This window comes from Phyllobates terribilis, unplaced genomic scaffold (assembly GCF_046119375.1).
Source record: "Phyllobates terribilis strain yellow unplaced genomic scaffold, ASM4611937v1 Scaffold_1__5_contigs__length_1240528914, whole genome shotgun sequence".
NCBI lineage: Eukaryota > Metazoa > Chordata > Amphibia > Anura > Dendrobatidae > Phyllobates > Phyllobates terribilis.
In genome coordinates this window covers 112,100,034-112,122,593 of record NW_027362761.1, presented here as the reverse complement: position 1 = coordinate 112,122,593, position 22,560 = coordinate 112,100,034, and the positions used below count along the sequence as shown (strand labels likewise).

The 22,560-nt window shown below is 42.1% G+C and overlaps 1 protein-coding gene across 2 annotated transcripts; it reads left to right on the top strand.

The window, feature by feature from the left end:
• The first annotated feature begins 211 nt into the window (after positions 1-211).
• HACD4 (3-hydroxyacyl-CoA dehydratase 4) lies at positions 212-21,500 on the top strand. Of its 2 annotated transcripts, none has more exons than XM_073666252.1 (8): positions 212-485; positions 1,420-1,517; positions 8,929-9,056; positions 9,637-9,749; positions 12,382-12,488; positions 16,276-16,407; positions 16,484-16,567; positions 21,297-21,500. In XM_073666252.1, exons 2-7 carry the CDS (start codon positions 1,421-1,423, stop codon positions 16,564-16,566), a joined length of 660 nt encoding a protein of 219 aa, XP_073522353.1. In that variant the 5' UTR covers positions 212-485; position 1,420; the 3' UTR covers position 16,567; positions 21,297-21,500. The 2 variants fall into 2 exon arrangements, with proteins under 2 accessions (XP_073522353.1, XP_073522399.1); XM_073666298.1 differs by lacking the exon at positions 21,297-21,500 and adding an exon at positions 19,532-21,284.
• Positions 21,501-22,560: the final 1,060 nt, after the last annotated feature.

Genomic DNA, 22,560 nt, shown 5'->3' with positions numbered 1-22,560 from the left:
ATCAGCATACCATTTTAATTAAAAGTTTTTCTTTTGGGGAAAGAGATAATCCTCTTGTTTCTGAGGCATCCAAACTCCCAGAGTAGCCCTGTTTGTATTGTTAACCCTGTAAAGTTTCCTGCTCACTGTGTTGTTTTTGTTAAAACAGAGAAAGAAACAATAAACTCACTTCTTTGAACACTAGTACAAAAAGAGGGAAAGGAAAAAGTAGGAGGAAGCTCAACATGCTTGAGGGGCGTCTCTTCCTCCTCCCAATCACTAGCAGTACAGTGAAGCTTCGCAGAGACTCAAGAGTATACATCTCTGAAATCTTGCTTTTACATTACAAAGCAATGGAGGTGGTGACTCCTATTCCTAGGATATGAAGCGGATGCCCTCCTAAAGAAATCCCATTTGCACTCTGCTTAACTTGGAAGTGAGATCTCAGGAAACAGAGCACTTCTTCACAACAAACTTATCAAGAACAGTTGGCACCCTGTTAATAGGTACGCCTGTATAACTTTCCCTTTGTTGCAGCTGTAAATAATGGAAAGTGTTATTATTTCTAGTTTCTCATTTATAAATGTGATTCAAGGAGTTATAGGTTTCTGTCCAATGTGGCCTAGATTAACGGGTCTAGAAAAACAAGAAATAGCTGCAGCTCACAGGCACTTTGCCAAATTGTTTGGAGAGCAATGCACAGGATCACTTCCTAGAAGCGTCGTTCTCCTTACACATGTGAACCTGTAACAATGTGTTTTATCTTTGTAACCCAAGCATGCAAAACTACAAAGATTAACGTGTAATGCATTACTTCCCAATCTAGTTTCCATAGAGGACAAAATATCCCCCCTCCCCATTGTAACCCCACAATTATCCCTATAATTAGATTGATGCTGCTGCTATCTTCTGGAGGTACTCCTTAGCGAGTTCCTAAGAACACCATGGTGGTTCGTGAACATTACTCCAGCTTCACCTATAAGGAACTTTAGCATATTTTGGAATATGTCTCTAATTGCACTTTACCCTCATGTATTCAAGATCCAGGGGGGAAACTGCTGGCATTCAGAAAGATTAAGTCAGCAAGTGGTTAAAATAGAAAGAATATGGGAAGCAGTGAGTAAATGACTTTTGCCTGTTCCATTTCGTGCTCATATCAAGGACACTTAGCGGCATGGTACACTTCATGACCGGAAATGTCACAACACTAGTGCCAAAGTACTTTGGTGGGAACTATAGTGGTCAGTTTACATAAATTCTTGGCATTAAGGGATATGATGGGAATAAATTCCCAAGTGGCACATGCCAATGCCTTACAGTAATTGTGAGTTTTGGGCCAGAATTATTCCTTGTTAGCCTTATATGATTAAATGAGAATGAAATCATGATGAGCCAATTTATAGAATCCATAATTGTTGTTTTCTGTATTTGTGAGTCCAGGATGAAGACTTATCTTTCTGTCTATTACCTTATACAATTCTGTGGCCATTCCTGGATTTTCACCAACATGACAGCCAGGCTGCTTTTCTTTGGAAAAGGTATTTAAAGTTCTAATCAAGTGATATCAGAAGTTTTGTTTTCCATCACATGCGCCAATGTAGAACGAGCAGATTAACTGTTTATAATCTTCTGACAATATCTTTACCAAAATAAATGATCATATTAGTCTGGATGTAATGATATTCACAACATACTTGTAATTGTGAAAAAAAAAACAGAATAAAACAGTGTGAAACAAAAGACTCCAGGATATTCTGTACTGTGTAGCCCATATCGGAGAGTACCGCTGCTTACAAACATACTGGAGATATATCTATAAATGAGAAATAACCTCATAGGGTTCTATGTACATAATTCTCTACATGTGTTCCCTGAGCTTTACATAACATATACTGTAACTCCCAACAGGGGGCTGACTGGCAAATTTCAGCAGCCTGGGGGGAACACATACAGCAGTAGCCCACGAGTTTCGGCAGCCCATCTTTTAAGTTGCTTACCTCAGGCTGCATAAAGCAGCAGAGGTAACAAGGCTTTAAAAAACGATGATTGCTTGATAATGTATCTAGGATTGCTCGTAACATTCATATTTGTAAAAAAAAATGTATTCAAAGTATTCAAAGGTAGCGCTGTACAAACTGTATTAATCACATCAATAATGCTTAGGTTAAACTATCTTTTTGCCAGGTATACAGTTTTTTTTAGCACTATAGTGTTTGTAGGGGGCTGGGGGTGATGAAGACGTCGAGTTGAAGATGGGATTAATAATTGTTATATGTGTTGATGGTTATTTATGTGATAAAAGTGTTTCTTGTGTGAAATCCCTATGGCTGATTATTGTATGCCGGTTCTCCTATAGGCTTTGACTAGGGCCATCCCTGGGGTGCGGGAGGTCTGCCCAGAAGGGGGAACTATACAATAGAGATAGGGATTTAGTACACTACACTGCTTAGACACTAGGTAGTTAATACTGAGGTTACATCACTAGCTGGGAGGAGTTACAGCATTAGAGCAGTTTTTATAGAAAATCATTTCGGGGTTGCAGACAGTCTAGTCTAGGGAGTAGTGAGGAGCAGTAGGCAGAGTGAGACTGCCGATAGGGGAGACCTGTGTCAGGCCACCTCATTCCTGGGTTCAATACCCGATTGCACAGGACCGGTGTAGGTTCTGTCCCATGAACATAGAGAGACAGAGTGTGGAGGAAGACTGAGCAGGAAGGAAAACAGACTCCATCTGCAGTAGCAGCAGTGAAGAAGTGTTTTACTAGTGCAAGTTATCAGAACAGAATGAGGACACATTTGAGACAGAATCTGGACGCCGGCACAGTCCTACGCTCATGACCTGTCAGAGGTGCTCAAAGCAAGGCCTCTATATTCTTAGAGGGGAGATTCACTAACCAAAGAACTTGACTTGATCTGTATACTGCAGCCATGTATGGAAGAATTGCACAGTAAAAGTGAGTCTGTTAACCTGGATCTGCGACCTCCTCTCTTGCTTGAAGTCAGTTTCAGTTCCACGAACGGTGTAACAGTGAGTACAGCAAATCCTCCATAGCAGCACACACTGCGGTCTCAGTCCTTAATAGTAGAGGGGGCATTGGGCGAAGAGAATATAGTTTTGGCACACAGCGTGATTGTAACAGCCCTGGATGCTCCGCTCTACAAGTGGTGCTGCGACCAGGATACGAGGCCCTGGAAAGTAAAGAAATGGAAGAAAATTAAGAAAATAAAGAAAGTGCTTAAACCAAGAAAGAGGAAAGAAACAAGTACCTTGCAGGTGAAGGAAAAGATGAAAAATGCCAGAATGGTGGATGGCGACGCCAGAATGGTGGATGGCGGGAAGTTAAGTGACAGAAAAGAAGAATTAAGTACCTTAAAAGTGAATAGTGATGTAAGTGCCAGAATGGTGGATGGTGATGTGTTTTCCAAAATGGCGGACAGCAACGTGGTTCCCAAGATGGCGACGACCGCGTGTCCGAGGAGAAGAAGTTCGGCCCATCGTGGGCGTGGTAAGAGACCAAAGGTGCGAAGATGGCGAGTACGGCGCACCGGACGGCCACCCCTCACAAGGTGTTCCAGGATTAAGATCCTGCCCAGAAGAGGTGGAGCCATACGGAAGAAAGGGGGTACCAGGAGGAGAGAGGTCTCACCTGGTAAGAGACAACAAGATCAGGGGGCGGGTCAAGAGGATGAGTCCGGAGGAGTGACTGTGGAGATGTTGTCCGCGTTACTGGTGCGACCGCCGGAAAGGCGGGGTTTATCGAGTGGGAGGCGCACCAGAAGTGACTGGCCGGCGCCATTGTTTCCAGCACAGTGAGCTTGTGGACGTGTTGAGGGAGCTGCTATGGAGTAAAATGAGCCACACAGTGTGCTATACTAAAGGATCGGAGGACATGGACTGTACCTTGGATGATGAATTAATCTATGTGACAACCCCGGGGGCCGCAGCCGGGAAAGTTGTATTGGAGGAGGCGGAAGAAGTCCCCATGTTGGCCGCCGCATGCTGGGAGGCCATACCGAGACCGGAGCTGGGTCTGGTCCAGCACAAGATCAGCGTGACCTATTGGACCCAGATGGACGGGGAGGACGGGATGCCGCCATTAGATTGGATCAGCGAGTCAGGTCGGTGCACTCCCCCTGGGCCATCTGTATCCCTTCAGGTGGCCGAAGAGGAAGAAGAGCTTCCCCTTCCCGCCTTGCTTCCCCTGAGAGCTCCCATCACGCGGCCGGTCCCCGCTCCACGGCCTGCCCCTCAGTCTGCTTTTATCCCGCTGTCAGCACCCGAGTCACCACCATGGTCCACGCCCGACGTGTTTGACTGGGACAACGGGTGTTAGGACCCCCCTATCTGCTCAGAGTCTTCCCCCCTCAGCTTCTGATGGCCGAGGGAGCTACCGGACGTGGTGGAGGAGTGCATGCAGGCTGATGAGTTCGCGCGGGAATGGCTGTCGGGCCAGAGGCGGGCTTAGTTCGAGGAGCAGTGCACCGAGAGGAGGGTGGTGGATTTCAATATGCTCAGAGGATTTGCCGTACCGCCTGCATACTTTACATGTCAGAGAAAAAGTAAACTTTATGAAGGTCTGGTGTAGAAAAGGCTGGTATGCCGTGGGTGTCACGCGCCCCTCCTCAGCTGAGGAGACCGCTCGCTGGGAAGAGGAAGCGGCATTCGAACGGGCGGAACATCATCAGCAGCTACACCTACCAACGTCTACCCAGCCCTCCGACACCCAGAAGCCGTCTCGGACCATGGAGACAGGCACACAGACCCAGGAACCGAAAAGTTTCACTCTGGCTTCTTCAACACCTGCAACACCCCCAGTGGCCGTCTCAAGCGTCTACATTAACAGTGCCACCAATGTGGTAATGACTGGGGCTAATGTCCAAAAGTAGACAAGGGGAGACAGAGATACCCCGATGACCCGTGGAGGTGGGATCGCCCTCCGTCTCCAAACACCTGTGTCCGGTTAATTCAGGATGACTACTTTAAGAAGCTAAGGAAGTGAATCTCTTTGTTGCTCCCCTGCAGCTGTCCCATGAGGCCGAGTTTGAGGCCAGTCTGAGCCACAAGGCTCTACTTCTACTGTCCGGGTACACAGTCTAAAACCCCTCCCCCACACACACAGTGTAAAGTATAGTAGACTTCCCCCCCCCCCAGCTCCTCATAATATGCATGGTAACATACACCCTTCACTTCATAATATACATGTTAGCAGACCTTTTAGAATATGTAGTTCTCCACCCAGCCCGCCACAGTACACAGTGATGCATAGCCTGAATCCTGTCACCACACAGGAAGGAGGCAGAGCCAGCACTGAGCACCGCACAGGAGGGAGGCGGAGCCAGCACTGAGCACTAAGTACCCCACAGGAGGGAGGCGGAGCCAGCACTGAGCACCGCACAGGAGGGAGGCGGAGCCAGCACTGAGCACCGCACAGGAGGGAGGCGGAGCCAGCACGGAGCACCGCACAGGAGGGAGGCGGAGCCAGCACTGAGCACTGCACAGGAGGGAGGCGGAGCCAGCACTAAGTACCCCACAGGAGGGAGGCGGAGCCAGCACTGAGCACCGCACAGGAGGGAGGCGGAGCCAGCACTGAGCACCACAGGTCCTGAATGCAAAGATGTACAGCCGGGAATCTTCCTCAACCAGGCGTGCTATGTGATAGGATGCAGCACGCACAGCATGCTGTATGGGCGCGTCTGCTACCAGTCTTCTATATTTAAAGATACAGAGCTGCCGGGTGGCCCTAAACAGCTGCGAGGGGACTAGCCGGGGAGACATATTCCCCTCTATCCCCCCCGACCGAGCCCGCCTCTGCTCCTAATATTATAAGGGGTTCTATGGTCTTATTTATCAGGACAGCATATGATAGTGAGAGAAACACTGAGCCTGGCGATATTTAGTATTTCAGATATTTTCTCTTTCCCCGCCATACAGAGGGGTTCACGCTCAGTGTCTCCCCTCTCTCCTATGTGTCCCTCAGAAAATAGAGCATAGGATACCTTACAGATGAACATCAAGAGTGACTAGAAACAGAGGACCAGCACCTGACACAGCAGTTTTGTACGTCTATGTTTACAACTTATGTTTTTGCAGCTTTTCTTTTGCTGTGTTTTTTTATGTAAATTAAAAGCTGCTTTTTACAGTACGAGAAGACACTATGAGATCAGAAATCTCATGCACACGCTTGTTTTTTTTTTCCTGACTGAAATAGAAAACTGCTGTGGTGTTGAAAACTGCAGCATGTCACTTCTTTCAGGGTTTTTTCACCCATAGAAAGCAATGTGTAAGTGCAAAAATGCAGCAAAAACACAGCTATCGGTTTTTACAGCGTTTTTGGTGAAAAAAAACGCAGGTACAGAAGGATGTGAAAAATTACTTTTAATGATTTTCCCAAGTATAAACCATAATGTCTTGGTATCCTCACATGAGCATGGACGTTAGTAATTTTTTAATTGCAACGTAATTTGCACTTTATTTTTTTTAACGCAATCCTATTGTTTCTCTTGACTCCAAGCATAGTGATAATTAGAAAATTAGTGATAATTTAATTAGTGCTATGTGTTAAAGTAAATTCAATACCCTACCAATGTGCTAGTGTAAACCTTTGTGTTCCCTCACTGTTTTTACATTGGCAATTGTGTATTTTTTCATGAACTCATGCAATCTTAGTTCATGGCTGCACTTCATACATAAATCCAGCTTTTTTCAGAATAGTCATTATTTTTTCAGCGATAAAAAAACTTGTTCCCCTAAAAAATTTGATCAAATTGCCCTTTTTCCAAAAAATGTTTTATGGTTTCACATCTTTCATTAGTGGCCTAATACCATGCATTGTTTATGCTTGCAAGGGGGAGGCAAAGCTGAACTTTGGGATCCTGAAAAACGCAGTAAAAAATGCAACAAAAAATGCAGCAAAACCTGTACTTTGGCCAGAGCTTTTTTACTGTCAAGAGATCAGGTTTTGGGCGCGTTCAGACATCCATATAAATCAGTCCGAGATCGGACTGCAATGCACGGACTGGCCGACGGTTCTCCTAACCTGAGCCTGACAGCTGCATAGAAATACATGAAGCTATCACGCTTGGGTCAGGAGACCTGCCGCCGGCCAGTCAGTGCATTGCAATCCGATCTCTGTCTCATCTACCATTTTATGGGAACGTCTGACTGTGCCATTTGGTTGCAGAAAAAAGTGCAGGAAAAAAAGCAGCGTGTGAACATAGCCTAAGGCCTAATTCAGACATCAGTGATTTTTCATGTATGCTAAAAGCAGTAGAGTAAAGAGTATTTTGTCAGTTCTTCAGTTTTTACCATCAGTGTTTCATCAATGATGTCAACTGATGCAAAAGTAAATAAGCTGTAAATCTTCTCCTATCCATTACAATGTTAATTACGGACAGCACATGCCATCCATGTGCTGTCCGTGATTTTCATGGACCCGTAGACTTACATTCATCATTTTGATTCGTGACTCGAATACAAATGAACATGTTCCCGTAATTTCTGCAGACCACTCAGTCCCCCCAAAAAAACATGGACATGTGAACAGCCCCATCAACAATAATGGATACGTTTTCTAACCATGGATAGAAAATGATTGTGAAGAGCGGAGTTCTGAATGAGGAGTGATGTACAATACAAAGTTATATTGTGGTACCGTGTTAGCCAGAAAAATCGATGTAAATACTTTTATGCCCAAAAATGACAAAAGTATTCTCGGAGTGATACCTTTATTAGCTAATGAGAAAAAATATATATATATGCAAGCTTTCAGAGCACAGAGGCTCCTTCATCAGGCAGGATTACAAATTGCCTGACGAAGGAGCCTCTGTGCTCTGAAAGCTTGCATACATATATTTTTTCTGGTTAGCCAATAAAGGTATCACTCCAAGAATACTTTTGTCATTTTTGGTCATAAAAGTATTTACACAAATGAGGAGTGGAATTTTTATAGGGGATATATCCCCCACAAGGCTGCGTGCTTAATTTATACAGTCAGTTTGGGCTGACAGACTCCCTTTAAAAAAAAAAACTTGGCCATCCGTCTACTAATTCTACATCATAACGTTGTTTAGGTATACAGGAAAAAGGACTCCTTGAAGGAGGAGTGAGGGTACAGGCCATCGGGCCTAGAGCGTGCATGCTATAGTTTCACACATCATCACCTTCCAGAGAATTCCAACAAGCTGTCAGTTTTCCACCACCGAGATGGTTTTAAATGCCATATGCTTATATTATAAAGTTTTCTGAGTTTTATAACATTTATTTTTTTTATTGCCAAGATATATTGCTAAAATCAACTTTAGTGAAGTTATACAGTTGCTTGTACTTTTTCTCATTTAAATATTTGCCACAACATGATTCTCTTTTAGGCTAAGTTCCCATGGAGGAGTATTTGCTGCATTTTTTCTACACCAAGGCTGTGTTCACATAATGCGTTTGCAGTGTGTTTTCAATGCGATTTTTCAAAAACGCTAGAAAAACATGGCCTTTTTACTGTGTGAACACAGCGTAAATAAGGTAAATTTGCTTTTTTTTTTCATTGTGTTTTTAGTGCTTTTTTTTTTACCTACGTTTTTATCGTCTTTCCTTACAGTGCAGTTTTGGTCTCTTTTTAGTGTTGTGTGTTCAATAAAACTGCTTTGTTTTGAATACTTTCTGTAATTTACCTTTGTTAAAACTTTATTGACAATAATGATGGCCATGTGCGAAACACTTGTGTTGTTACGTAGTAGACTGCCTCTTGGTGTCCGCCTCCAGTAGGTGCATACTCTTGAAAATGATGCACGACAGAGAGCACGTTCGCTCTGCCAGCACCATTATAGTCTATGGCCCCATCAGCATCACCGTTTTGTGGAGGGGTTCGGACACAAGCCCGGATGGACCCACGAACGTGTCGAAAAGTGCAATGTGAAAGCACCCTAACACTTCTATTCTAAAATCTACTGTGAACAGATTCTTTTGCAGATACGTTCTATACAATTGGACTAGTAATGCAAGCCTGCCAGTTAATCTCTGTCCTGGAGCTGCTCCATATTCTAATGGATTTAGAGCAACAATCATTTCTGCCAAGATTTTTTCAGGTAGACATTTAACTGTTTAATACATTTGTGTTTGTCTTGCTGATGTGCCATGTAACGGCAGAATTACTGCTCCATACCGTCTCCGAATTGCACAAAGTCATAATAGAGCACTCAGACTGTACCATGCATACAGCTCTTCGCGGCTCCTATAGCCTCATTCACACAACTTCCTTTTTTTACACGCCAATTTGTTAGCTCTCTATATATAGAAGACGAAAAACAGAATGTGCTCAATACAATTTAGTAAGTTGGAGCTCCTGTGCCTCAATGAAAAATCTGTAACAGATTCCGTCCCCTACTATGTGCCATTTACAAGCATTGGTATCTTCATATGTGGTAGAGGGGTTCCCCAAACCCCAAAGACCTGGGTGCAACTGTTACCTCTGTACCCGAGTGCCGAATGTTGATAAAAAGGAAAGGAAGATATTTTCAGTAAATTTTCCACATGGTGGTTATGACCCTTAGAAGTTGTTCTCAAATGTCATATTTTCTCCAGGAAATTGGGCAATTGAGCATTTTACTAGTTCTGTGAACGCCAGCCTATTGGAATGGTGCATTCATACACTGCTCTCCTTTATAGGTAACAGAAAGACTAATCATCTTGTTTCTGGTAGTCAGCAGCCAAGAAGAAGTGCAGAGCAAATGTATAGTGTGTTTTCTCTTCTTCCTCTGGAATCTGTGGGACGTTATCAGGTAAGATTCATCTTCTGAGGATGTAAAGTATTCTTGCACTGAAACAGATTTTCCTTCTAAACGTTCTAACCTCTATGTTGCATCATTACTGGCTGCAAAATGACTTACAGTGCTGGCCAAAAGTATTGGCACCCCTGAAATTCTGTCAGATAATACTCAGTTTCTTCCTGAACATGATTGCAATCACAAATTCTTTGGTATTATTATCTTCATTTAATTTGTCTTCAATGAAAAAAACACAAAAAGAATTGTCCTAAAGCCAAATTGGATATAATTCCACACCAAACCTAAAAAAGGGGGTGGACAAAAGTATTGGCACCCTTTGAAAAATCATGTGATGCTTCTCTAATTCGTGTAATTAACAGCACCTGTAACTTACCTGTGGCACCTAACAGGTGTTGGCAATAACTAAATCACACTTGCAGCCAGTTAACATGGATTAAAGTTGACTCAACCTCTGTCCTGTGTCCTTGTGTGTACCACATTGAGCATGGAGAAAAGAAAGAAGACCAAAGAACTGTCTGAGGACTTGAGAAACCAAATTGTGAGGAAGCATGAGCAATCTCAAGGCTACAAGTCCATCTCCAAAGACCTGAATGTTCCTGTGTCTTCCGTGTGCAGTGTCATCAAGAAGTTTAAAGCCCATGGCACTGTGGCTAACCTCCCTAGATGTGGACGGAAAAGAAAAATTGACGAGAGATTTCAACGCAAGATTGTGCGAATGGTGGATAAAGAACCTCTACTAACATCCAAGCAAGTTCAAGCTGCCCTGCAGTCCGAGGGTACAACAGTGTCAACCCGTACTATCCGTCGACGTCTGAATGAAAAGGGACTGCATGGTAGGATACCCAGGAAGACCCCACTTCTTACCCCGAGACCTAAAAAAGCCAGGCTGGAGTTTGCCAAAACTTACCAGAGAAAGCCTAAAACGTTTTGGAAGAATTTTCTCTGGTCAGATGAGACAAAAGTAGAGCTTTTTGGGAAAAAGCATCAACATAGAGTGTACAGGAAAAAAAAAGAGGCATTCAAAGAAAAGAACACGGTCCCTACAGTCAAACATGGCGGAGGTTCCCTGATGTTTTGGGGTTGCTTTGCTGCCTCTGGCACTGGATTGCTTGACCGTGTGCATGGCATTATGAAGTCTGAAGACTACCAACAAATTTTGCAGCATAATGTAGGGCCCAGTGTGAGAAAACTGGGTCTCCCTCAGAGGTTATGGGTCTTCCAACAGGACAATGACCCAAAACACACTTCCAAAAGCACTATAAAATGGTTTGAGAGAAAGCACTGGAGACTTCTAAGGTGGCCAGCAATGAGTCCAGACCTGAATCCCATAAAACACCTGTGGAGAGATCTCAAAATGGCAGTTTGGAGAAGGCACCCTTCAAATATCAGGGACCTGGAGCAGTTTGCCAAAGAAGAATGGTCTACAATTCCAGCAGAGCATTGTAAGAAACTCACTGATGGTTACCGGAAGCGATTGTTTGCAGTTATTTTGGCTAAAGGTTGTGCAACCAAGTATTAGGCTGAGGGTGCCAATACTTTTGTCCGGCCCTTTTTTGGAGTTTTGTGCGAAATGATCAATGATTTGATTTTTGCTTCATTCTCTTTTGTGTTTTTTCCTTGCAAGCAAATTAAATGAAGAGAATAATACCAAAGAATTTGTGATTGCAATCATTTTCAGGAAGAAACTAAGTATTATCTGACAGAATTGCAGGGGTGCCAATACTTTTGGCCAGCACTGTAGCTGAGAATCCAAGTGAGCTCCTTTTGACGGGAAAGTTTACAACGCTAATCTTCCTTCTTCTGAGCGCTTCACTGCTGCTTTAAGACCACAAAGGTCAACTCAACTTTCATGTGGTTTTATAAATTTGGTATAAGTTGTTTTTTTTTAAAGTGAAGCTGAAATCACACTTCCCCCTTTTTTCTCGTCCGCTAAAAACCTGGTTCATTTTTCATCAGTGTGCTGGATCTGATTTTCATCCATTTTGGGTCTGTGTGTCCATGTTTATCCTCCATGTGTCATCTGTTTTCATCATATGCAAAAAAAAAAAATGAAGATTTCCTGAACTTATTACTGAAAGTACGAGGTGCAGCCAGAGCGCTTTTCAGCTTTGTTTTGTCCTCTTAGAAATTGATGAACTATAATTTTGTTAGGATACTTTATCAATAACATCCATAGATAATTATTCAAAGTTGGTAGCCAACATCATTCCATAGTATGCAGCCATTTTTATTTTCTTATCCAGAACCAAGACTTTATAGTATATCTAGTGTATAAATGCTGGGAAGTGAGGGTCTTGCCACCACAAACATCAGAAAAGGGTTCCTATGACCAGAAGCTAAGGGGATCGGATTGTGCATGTACACATTTTTCTCCATTGACCCTAAAGGTGTGAGACGTACAAACGCATTGCCAGCTCTGTTGGGTTTCTCGTATCGGTATCCACTGATGAACGTCTTCTTTTGCAAAACATGGGTGAATGAGCTCCAATTCCACCTCTGAGATATTTTTACTTTGATTGAAAAACGATCTAAGCTCCTTAACAAATGAATATCAATTATTTCTAGAACATCAATAAATAGATCTGACTCTATTGTACATGACGGATTGTATTGTTCTTCATTTCAGATATCCATACCTTTTGTTATCGGCAATAGGAATAGATTACCCAGCTCTAACCTGGCTCTACCATACATTATGGATTCCAGTTCATCCTTTATCACTGCTAGCTGAAGGTACAGCACAGTAAAAATTCATATGCTGCAATTACTCACTTTATTATATGAGGTAGATGGGTTTTCGTAAGAACACATAGGTTTAGATTACTGCAAGTGCCTGGCCTACACAAAGACTGTAATTCTTAGAACACATTTGGCTTCACCCGCCAGATACTGGAGAAGGTATTATGTTCGATTCTTAGCACATGGGCTGGTTAGACTGTAGTGTGAGTGCCTACTGCCAGTACAGAGCCAGAGTGACTGGCATGGTCTGCTCCTTCCCTCTGCTCTAATGTACTCTACCCAGGTCAAAGTTGACAACTTTTCCTGAAGTCGGCAAGGTCTCTCCCTTCTTGCAGCGTCTCTGATGTACCAAGTGAGTTGTCAAGTCTGTATTCAATGGGCGGTTGCTACTTTCCAGATAGGACTACTATGTGGCTAGTATTACTGCCGTGGTTATGGAAACCTGTCTGCCCAATTTACCTAAACCAGGGGCATGGCGCTATAGCGTATGTTAATACAGTGGTGAACATACCCCTGATTAAATTCGCAGCCAGCATGATGCTGAAAACTGACTTACAAAATTACTGATTGCCGCCACTTCCAATCAAGCCATGGTGTCAAAGCTGCAGCACCACCTACTTGACTGGAATACTAACTACAGTTAGCCAAGCCTCTAACTTGCATTGACAATAGGGAAATCTATTACAAAGCTGTATTTTATCTACATGCTTAGTATTACTGCAGATTATTGTAATTTCTGACTGACATGGGCCATCCTCCTCAGTGAGCCCCTCATACTTAGTACTATACCACCATTTCCAGCTCTAAGTCTGTCCTTCCTTCTCCTTCCCTCTCTCACTTTCTATAAAATGCCTTTGTTCTCCACTTCACTCCTCTGCTGGCTTTCTTACCATGCTTCCCTGTTGCTCGTCCCTATTATTCAGTCTCATGACGAAGAGCCGAGGCTCCTCTGCGTCAGTGGATTTCTTCACCGGCAAACTCCAGACCTAAGCATTGGTAAGGGGGTGGGGCCAGCAGGAATCCCTCCCCCTGCAGTGATGGGGCACAGATCCCCCTTCTGGATACGTCTTTCTGATGCCTACACAGAGATGCCGAGCTAAAGTTGTATTCCTCACAGACTATGCAACCTATACAATTAAACAGCGGCTGGCAGGGTAACTTATTCTGAAGAAACCCAGCAGCAGTTTGGCTACTCACACCACGTCCCGTCTTACAACGGTGGGACCAGTGAAGTTTGCATACACTATATAAAAAGACACATCTGCATGTTTTTCTCAATATCTGACATGAAATCAGAATAAACCTTTCCTGTTTTAGGTCAATTAGGATTACCATCATTTTTAAAATTTGCCAAATGTCAGAATAATGAGAGAGAGAGAGAATGTTTTAAGGCATTTTTATTTCTGCAAAGTCAAAAGTTTACATATAGGGTTGAGCGAGTATGTTCTGTCTGAGTACGCTCGGGCCGAGCTCCAAATATTTATAGCTGCTCGGTGATATGCTTGAATCCCTCCCGTGTGCATGATTTGCAACTGTTTGACAGCTTTATTACATGTGAGGAATGTGTAAGAAATAGACATTCCTCACATGTAATAAAACTGTCAAACAGTTGCAAATCATGCACACGGGAGCGATTCAACCAGATCACCGAGCAGCTGTAAATACTTGGAGCTCGGCCCGAGCATACTCGGCGAAAGAGTTAATAGAACATACTCGCTCAACACTATTTACATACATTTCATTAGTATTTGGTACCATTGCCCTTAAACTGAATGACTAGGGTCAAACATTTGGGATATCCTTCCACAAGCTTCTCACAATAGTTGGTCAGAATTTGAGCCGATTCCTCCTGACAATACTGGTGTAACTGATCCAGGTTTGTAGGTTGCCTTGCTCGCAGCCTTTTCAGCTTTGCCCATAAATTTTCAATAGGATTGAGATCAGGGCTTTGTGATGGCCACTCCAAAACATTGACTTTGTTATCCTTAAGCCACTTTACCATTTTGGCAGTATTCTTCGGGTCATTGTCCATTTGGAAGACCCATTTCCACCCAAGCTTTAACTTCCTGGCTGATGTCTTGAGATGTTGCTTTAGTATTGCCAGATAATCTTCTCATGATGCCATCTATTTTGTGAAGTGCACCAGTCCCTCCTGCAGCAAAACAACCCAACATGATGCTGCCACCCCCGTGTTTCACAGTTGGGATGGTGTTCTTAGGGTCCAAGCTTCTCCTTTTTTCCTCCAAACGTAATGATGGTCATTATGCACAAAAAGTTCAATTTTAGTTTCATCAGACCACAGGACATGTCTCCAAAAATTAAGGTCTTTGTTTCTGAGTGCATTTGCAAACATTAATCTGGCTTGTTTATGTTTCTTTTGGAGTAATGGCTTCTTCCTGGCAGAGTGGCCTTTCAGCCTATGTTGATACAGTACTCATTTCACTGTGGTTATTGACACAATCTTACCAGCTTCCACCATCATTTTCACAAGGTCTTTTGCTTTTGTCCTTGGGTTAATATGCACATGTTTGACCAAAGCACATTCATCTCTGGGACACAGAACCCATCTTCTTCCTGAGCGGTATGATGGATGGACATTCCCATCTTGTTTCTACTTGTGTATAATTGTTTGTACAGATGAATGAGGCACTTTCAGGTATCTTGAAATTGTACCCAAGGATGAGCCAGATTTGTGCAAGTCCACAATTCTCTTCCTGATATCTTGGCTGATTTATTTAGACTTTCCTACACAAAGAAGCAGTGTGTTTCAGGTGTGCATTAAAATACATCCACAGGTGTGTCTCTAGTTTACTCAGTTGTTTCCCAAAAAAAAATCAGAAGCTTCCAAACACATGACATCATCATATGGGCAGTCCACAATTATTTAAAGGCATAGTAATCTTAGTGTATGTAAACTTTTGACTTTGCAGCAAGTAATAAAAATGCCTTAAAACATTCTCTCTCTCTCATTATTCTGGCATTTGGCAAATATAAAAAATTCTGGTAATCCTAATTGACCTAAAATGGGAAAGGTTTATTCTGATTTCATGTCAGATATTGAGAAAAACATGCATATGTGTCTTTTTATATAGTGTATGTAAATTTCTGGTTTCAACTGTATGTGTTCACTACCCCTTCATTATATAGTATTGGCCCCCCTCCATGGGCCCCTTCCAGATATAAATGTGCCGCATCCTGGGCCCCTCCCTGGCATACATGTCCCCCATTCTGCCTTTGCATTTTAAAAAAAAACAACCCTCAACTCATTCTTCTTACCTTCCTCCGATCCCACAATGTGCAACATCCTCTTCTGTAGCTGGTGCAAAGGCCGGCAGCTGACACTGGCATGCCTGTCATGGCGATACATGACGTCACTACTATGTGACGCCAATGCCTGGCACGCCATCAGCTGTCGGCCTCTTATTCGCTGTCGGCGTGTATTGCAGCTCAGGGAGCGGGAGGATCCCTGCACTGCAACACACTTCAGCTGGATGTATGTCCTCAGTAGACGCTGTTATCGGCAGGCCCACCTCGAGTACAGGCCCGGTTGCAGTCGCACCCTCTGCGATCACGATCGTTAAACCCCTCAGCGTAGGTTCAAATACTTGCTTTGTGTTGGATAGCTCATAAAATCCCAATAAATTACATTTAAGTTTGTGGGTGTAACGTACAAAAATGTGGAAAAGTTCATGGGGTATGAATATTTTTTCAAGGCACTGTAAGCACTAATGTTAGGCAACTAAGATGAATGAAAATATAACCTCCTTTTTTCTTCTTGCAGTTTACACAGTCTATGAATCACTTCCTTATTTTGAAGCCCTTGGCACATTTTCCTACACGATGTCACTGCCATTTGTGGTTTCCATTCACTTTCCTCACATTTTGAAAGTATATCTGGTCCTATTACCTGCTGGTAAGGCTTCAGAAATAATATGCATATTTGTACGTCTGCATCATTGCTTGAATGACATGAACATGTTGTCACTTAGGTGTGTTGTACACGTGCAGCCATCTGTACTCCAGAAGAAAGTTATATCGGAAACAGCAAGAGTTAAAGCTAAAAGTGAAGTAAGGTGAGTACCAAACATCATAATGAATAGTGAAAGTCATTTATTTTAAGAACGTTTCCATCCAAAATGTAAAATTGGTTATGTCAGAGTAAATTAGTCAAGTTAGAGCAGCAGCCAATGCTATCTTTTAAATAAAAAAAAATATTGGCGATATTGGGATCTCTCTATTTAGTTACAACCTTCATTTTTGAAAGTGTAACATGGGAAATGCAGCCGTCTTCATTGTCAGCTTGGAATTTGCTTCTTAGAAAGTTGGGACAAACAAACTGTATCAACCCATTTCTGGCAAGGCGATGTGCTGAAATTTCATCCCATTCTTTAAAGAGCCACAACTTTTTTATTGTTCTTTCGACTTAAATGGAATCTGTCAGTAGGATCAACCCTCCTAAGCCATCTATAATGGCATGTAGGTCATAGGAAGCTGAATAAAATGATACCTTGAAATCTGTGATCTGACATGTTATCTCAGAGAAATCCATGTCTTTCCTATATGTAAATGTGCTGTTAAGACCTATACACTGATCTGCATGAGAATCTGCCTCCAAAGCTTATTTTACATGAAAGGGGGAGTTACCAGTGTGAGACATGTAGATCAAAAGAGCAAACAATCGGTTATTACATAGGATAAAAAAAAATGACAAATGCCCTGCAGTAAGTAAATAAATATTACATGTAAATAACATTGGGTTTTTAGTTAACACTATTTTGATCAACAAGGAGACAAATACCTGACCTGAAACCAACAGAAAATTTATGGAAGGTACTAAAGCTCAGAGTTCATAGAAGGAGCCCATGGGACCTTCAGGATTTGAAGACTGTTTGTGTGGAAGAATGGGCCAAAATCACACCTGAGCAATGAATGTGACTAGTTTCTCCATACCAGAGGTGTCTTGAAGCTTCATCTCCAACAAAGGCTTTGTACAAAGTATTAAATAAATTTCAATAAGCGTGTTCAATACTTTTTCCCTATGGATATCTATGGTTTGACTTCTTTGCCAGTGTGGATTGGATGGGTTGTTACCAACATCTGGTAAAAATTTCATGTCAATAACACCTTTACAAATATATTTAGAAAACTGGTGATGTGTTCAATACTTATTTCACCTGCTGTATGTTGTTTGTGGATATCTTGCCCCAACATTTTAATAGAATTATCAGCATAAATACATTGAGTCATATGAGATGCAGCATTCAAACACAATGTAAGACTAAGAGTTCATATCATCAACTATAAACATTAGTGACTATCGCGGACTGCTTCATCTTGACCTGAATGCAGAGACTTTGAAGTTGGTTGTGTTAACGCGTTAGTGATATATTTTGTTGGCTAGTCTGAGACTGAAACTTATTTTATCAAGTTCCACGAGGACCGCATGGTAGTCATTTTATCTGGATACAGTGCTGCTCACCATTATTGGCGCACCTTAATTTTTTTCATAGAATGTACAATATCTTCACAAATAAATGGAAATGTACTAAAGTTACTGTATTTTTCGGAATATAAAAAGCACCTAGGTTTTAGAGGAAGAAAACAAAAAAAAATTTGAAGCAAAAAATGTGGTCATGATGCACTGTTATGGCGGAGGGGTCTGCTGCTGACACGGTTATAGGGGTAATGTCCCCCAATTCTGATATTATCCATCCTGTTATATATGCCCCCCCTTCCTGTTATATGTGGCCCCCATCCTGGTATGCATGGCACCCCAAACCTATATCCTGGTATGCATGGTACCCCCCCATCATGGTATGCATATCCCCCATCCTGGTATGCAGGGCACCCTTCATCCCTCATCCCCATCATGGTATGCATATCCCCCATCCTGGTATGCAGAGCACCCTTCATCCCTCATCCCCCATCATGGTATGCATATCCCCCATCCTGGTATGCAGGGCACCCTTCATCCCTCATCCCCATCATGGTATGCATATCCCCCATCCTGGTATGCAGGGCACCCTTCATCCCTCATCCCCATCATGGTATGCATATCCCCCATCCTGGTATGCATGGCACCCCCATCCCCATCACGCTGCACACACAAAAAAAAAAAAAAAAAGGAATCTACTCACCTTGCCTCTGCTCCAGCGCTGCGTCCTGTTGTGCTGCCAGCAGCTGATCTCACCGTGTGAGGGTGCATGACGTCACTGCCATGCGCTCTCACACGGTGAGATGAGCTGCTAGAAGATTCACTGCTCTCCACGCCGGGACTATGGCCGTGGGGAGTGGTGATTCAGGTCTTTGGATGTTTGACATGGTGTTTTTTCCACCATTCGCACCAACCTTTGAAGAAATCTGTCAGTTTTCCTTTCCCCCACGTCCAGGGAGCTTCTTGATGGTTCCCATACTTGACAAACATCTTAATAACCTTGCTCACTGTTGAAACTGGGATACCAAGGTGTTTAAAGATGACCGTATACCCTTTGGAAGTCTTGTGTTTGCAAATAATAGCAGTTCTGATGTTCTCAGACAGCTCCTTTGTCTTCACCATTGTGACAAAGGAACAGGGCCTACCATGTGGCTTCTTAAAACACTGAAGTCATCATTCATTCTCTAAATCATGTCACACAGGCAACGACAATTAATAACAGGTGAATCTCTTGTGATTTACCACAGGAGAGTCAAAATGTGTTTCCATACTAAATTAATGTAAAGGGTGCCAATACCAGTGTCACAGCAAGCTTTAGGTTTTTCTATTTTTCCCTCCCATTGCTTTCAGTTTTTAATTATTGTTCATCATTTACTCTTTTGTATTTAACACAAGTGCTCTATACAATATTCCACATTATGTACTTAAACTTCATGGGTGCCAATAACGATGAGCAGGACGTACATCTATTTTATTGTATATACTTCGTTTCTGTGTGCAGGTGGTATTTGTGTGTTTTTTTCTTAGTTATGTACCATAACATTTTTGTCATTTTGTGGTTATATAAGTACCAGTGATTATTTTATTTCTGTATTTTACTCAGTGACTACTTGCGGATGTCAGAGCTCAGCAGGGCATTATAATCCACTTTCAGTGTTATATCTCTATAGTGACACCCCCATTACTTAAAATTACACTTAATATTTTTGAAATTGAAAAAAAAGCCAATTCAAAAGTGGCAATTAATATGAATTCACTTCCTTATGCCAACTGTGCAAAAAACTGAACAAAAAGTGATCAAACCAAAACAGTAAAAATGTAAGTATATAAGTAAAAGAAACAATTACTAAACTCTTGCTGATGAGACTAATTTTAATGTTTTGAGTGGAAATCCCCTTTAATGATTTAAAGTGGATGTCTATTTAAATAGAAAAAATGGGTTAGGCTGTGTGCCCACGATGCGGATTTAATGCATTTCCACGGCGCCATTTCCGCCGCGAAAACGCATTAAAGACGCATGTTAAGTTGTCTGCCATGTTTCCCAATGATAATCTGCATGTGCTGTGCACAAGCTGCGCATTGTGGAAAAATCCGCCGCACAACCATTTCTTGTGCGTAATCGCGGCCATTGACTTGCATTGAACCGCATAACATCTGAATGCATGTATGCATGCGGATGTTATGAGGTTCAATGCGCGTATGGTACCCGGGTCTGGAGAAGAGGAGACCATTAGTAAAAAAATAAATAAATAAAACGTAAAAAATAAAAAAAAACATTATACTTACCTCTCCGGTGGCCCCGGTCTCCTCTCCGGTGGCTTTCTCTGTCATTGGTGTCCTGCGGTGTTCTGAAAGGAGCTGCGGTGACGTCATTTAGTCATGTGATGGTCACGCAACGTTTATTTTTTACTTTTCAATTTCTTTTTTTTTTTTTTACTATTGATGCTGCATTTAAAGCAGCATAAGTTGGTCACGCACTATAAATCCATGCCGGTTGCTTGGAAAAGCGCTTGAAAAAACGCATGCAGAAACGCTTGAAAAACGCTTATCACTGGCAGAAAAAACGCATGTACAATCCGCATGCTTTTTTTCTGCCAAGGAGATTCAGAAACGCTCAGGAAAAATCTACTTCATTTCTGCATCGTGGGCACATAGCCTTAGATTGTAAATAACAAAATAAGCATTACTTAAAGCACGTGTGATTGGCTGTAGTAGACGGGACATCAGCACTGCTCCCCGATCAACAAAACCAAGGGGCCGCAGGAAGGCAGTGATGGATCACTAGGGGGCGTCAATGGATAAGTAATGCCGAGTTTTGTATATTTACAAACATTACTTAACTGTGATCTATTTTTTTTGAATGATCAAACTTTTTAGAAATATGTGAGTAATAGTTTATTCTACAGATATGTGAAAAAATAGATTTGTCTTTTCATTTGTTCCCTAATACATAAATCCCCATACATAATTGAAAAAGGAAGAGAAAAAAGCCCATGTAACCACATAACGCATGTGCTACATTCACAACAGTGATTTTTTTTCCAGATTATTTGCATTACAGACATTGTGACCCATATGAAAGAGTAACTTCTCCGTAAAATGTAACAACAGCAAAAGCATTGACCAAATACTTCCCAAAATATTATTCTTTTGCTTCTTTATCCTTTATACAATAGTAGGCTGTTGGCGATGTGTGTTACTGTATGCCTATACAGCAGCAGATGTCGCAGCTCTTGCTGGCGGGCAACAGGAGGATCTCCCCTATTGCATACTTTAGTGGACTCAATGTATGTGAACATAGCCTAAATAAGTAATGGACATAAATATATCTACTACCAAAAGTCATCTATGATCTATTTATTTTGCAGTACTGGATTTGGATGAAAAGTGCAGACTTGCTGTTATCGCTACTTAGAAAATCTGTTAGGATCTTCAGTATGATTCAACGGAAAGCGGAAATATGGAAATGCTGTTCTAAGTATTATATATGGGTGTTGTGTAAGGAATATGTATATAATCATAAAATAAAAAACCCTCAATAAAGAAATATAATTTTTATGTCTAATACATAAGGATTGTGCCTTTTTTTTTAATAGGTTTGTTTGAAACATTTTTTAACCCTATGAAATTTAAAGAGGTTATTTGGGACTATTTTATCTTTTTTTAGAGAACTTACAGGCAGGCAGTTACCAAGTACCTGCCTGTTGTATCCGGCGCTGATCTCTGCTGGCTCAGATCGGTCAAGGACCGTACCTGCGGCTTGCAATATTGCCACATAGACAAAGCAGCTGATTTTCTTCTGCTCTGCTCTATCAATGGGACATCACTTCTGATGTAATACTGATTGATAGCTGGCTCCCCACTGCAGGGAGCCGGCTGTCAATCAGCATGATGTCGGCAGTGACACCCTGTCAACAGAGCAGCCTGTTGAAGTGAAGCAGTAGAATCGCCAGCAGGAGCTGTTAGAGCTGGCGCGAAGCAGAAAAAGGCAGGTAGTTAACAACTACCTGCCTGACAGCTGTTAGCCCCATGAGAAAAGAAATAAAATCGTCCCACATAAGCCTTTTAAAGGAACAATATAATACCATTGTGTACCACAGTAAGCAACTTTGCAGAGGTTGCACAATAACCATGTACAATACTATATCGTGACGTGAAATCAGTAAGAGAGGAATTGATAATGATACATGAAGAATGTGTATTTGTAATACAACAAAGATGTTATATATTCTATTATGACTGATGACCCATTCATACCCTTACACACACGTACACACAAGGCATCTTCCTACCTTACATTGTGCAAGATAATGTGATGCTATGAAAAACTGGTGCAAATTGACAGATAGGAGGAGATCTTCAAAGAGGTTGGATTCTTGGCCTCTCTCAGCAACATAAACTTTTCTAGCAAAATGTATAGTAGTTCTTGGTTGACCAGTGTTACATCACGCTAGGTACATAACGGGGCCCTTATTTCTTGTGACAGCTAATGTTTTCTGCATAAAGAACATTTATGCCAATTATTTCCAACTTTGAGGAAATAGCTTTTGGGAAGATGCTCTCCTCTTCCCGCTTGATTGTGGAGTATGCATAGCACATACAGAGAGAGAATTAGGCTACGTTCCCATGATG

Coding starts and splice junctions, on each gene's coding strand:
- HACD4 (XM_073666252.1), top strand. CDS start 1,421: ATGAAGACTTATCTTTCTGTCTATTACCTTATACAATTCTGTGGCCAT. Junction 9,057..9,636: donor TTCTGCCAAGATTTTTTCAG/GTAGACATTTAA, acceptor TCTCCTTTATAG/GTAACAGAAAGACTAATCAT. Junction 9,750..12,381: donor AATCTGTGGGACGTTATCAG/GTAAGATTCATC, acceptor TCTTCATTTCAG/ATATCCATACCTTTTGTTAT.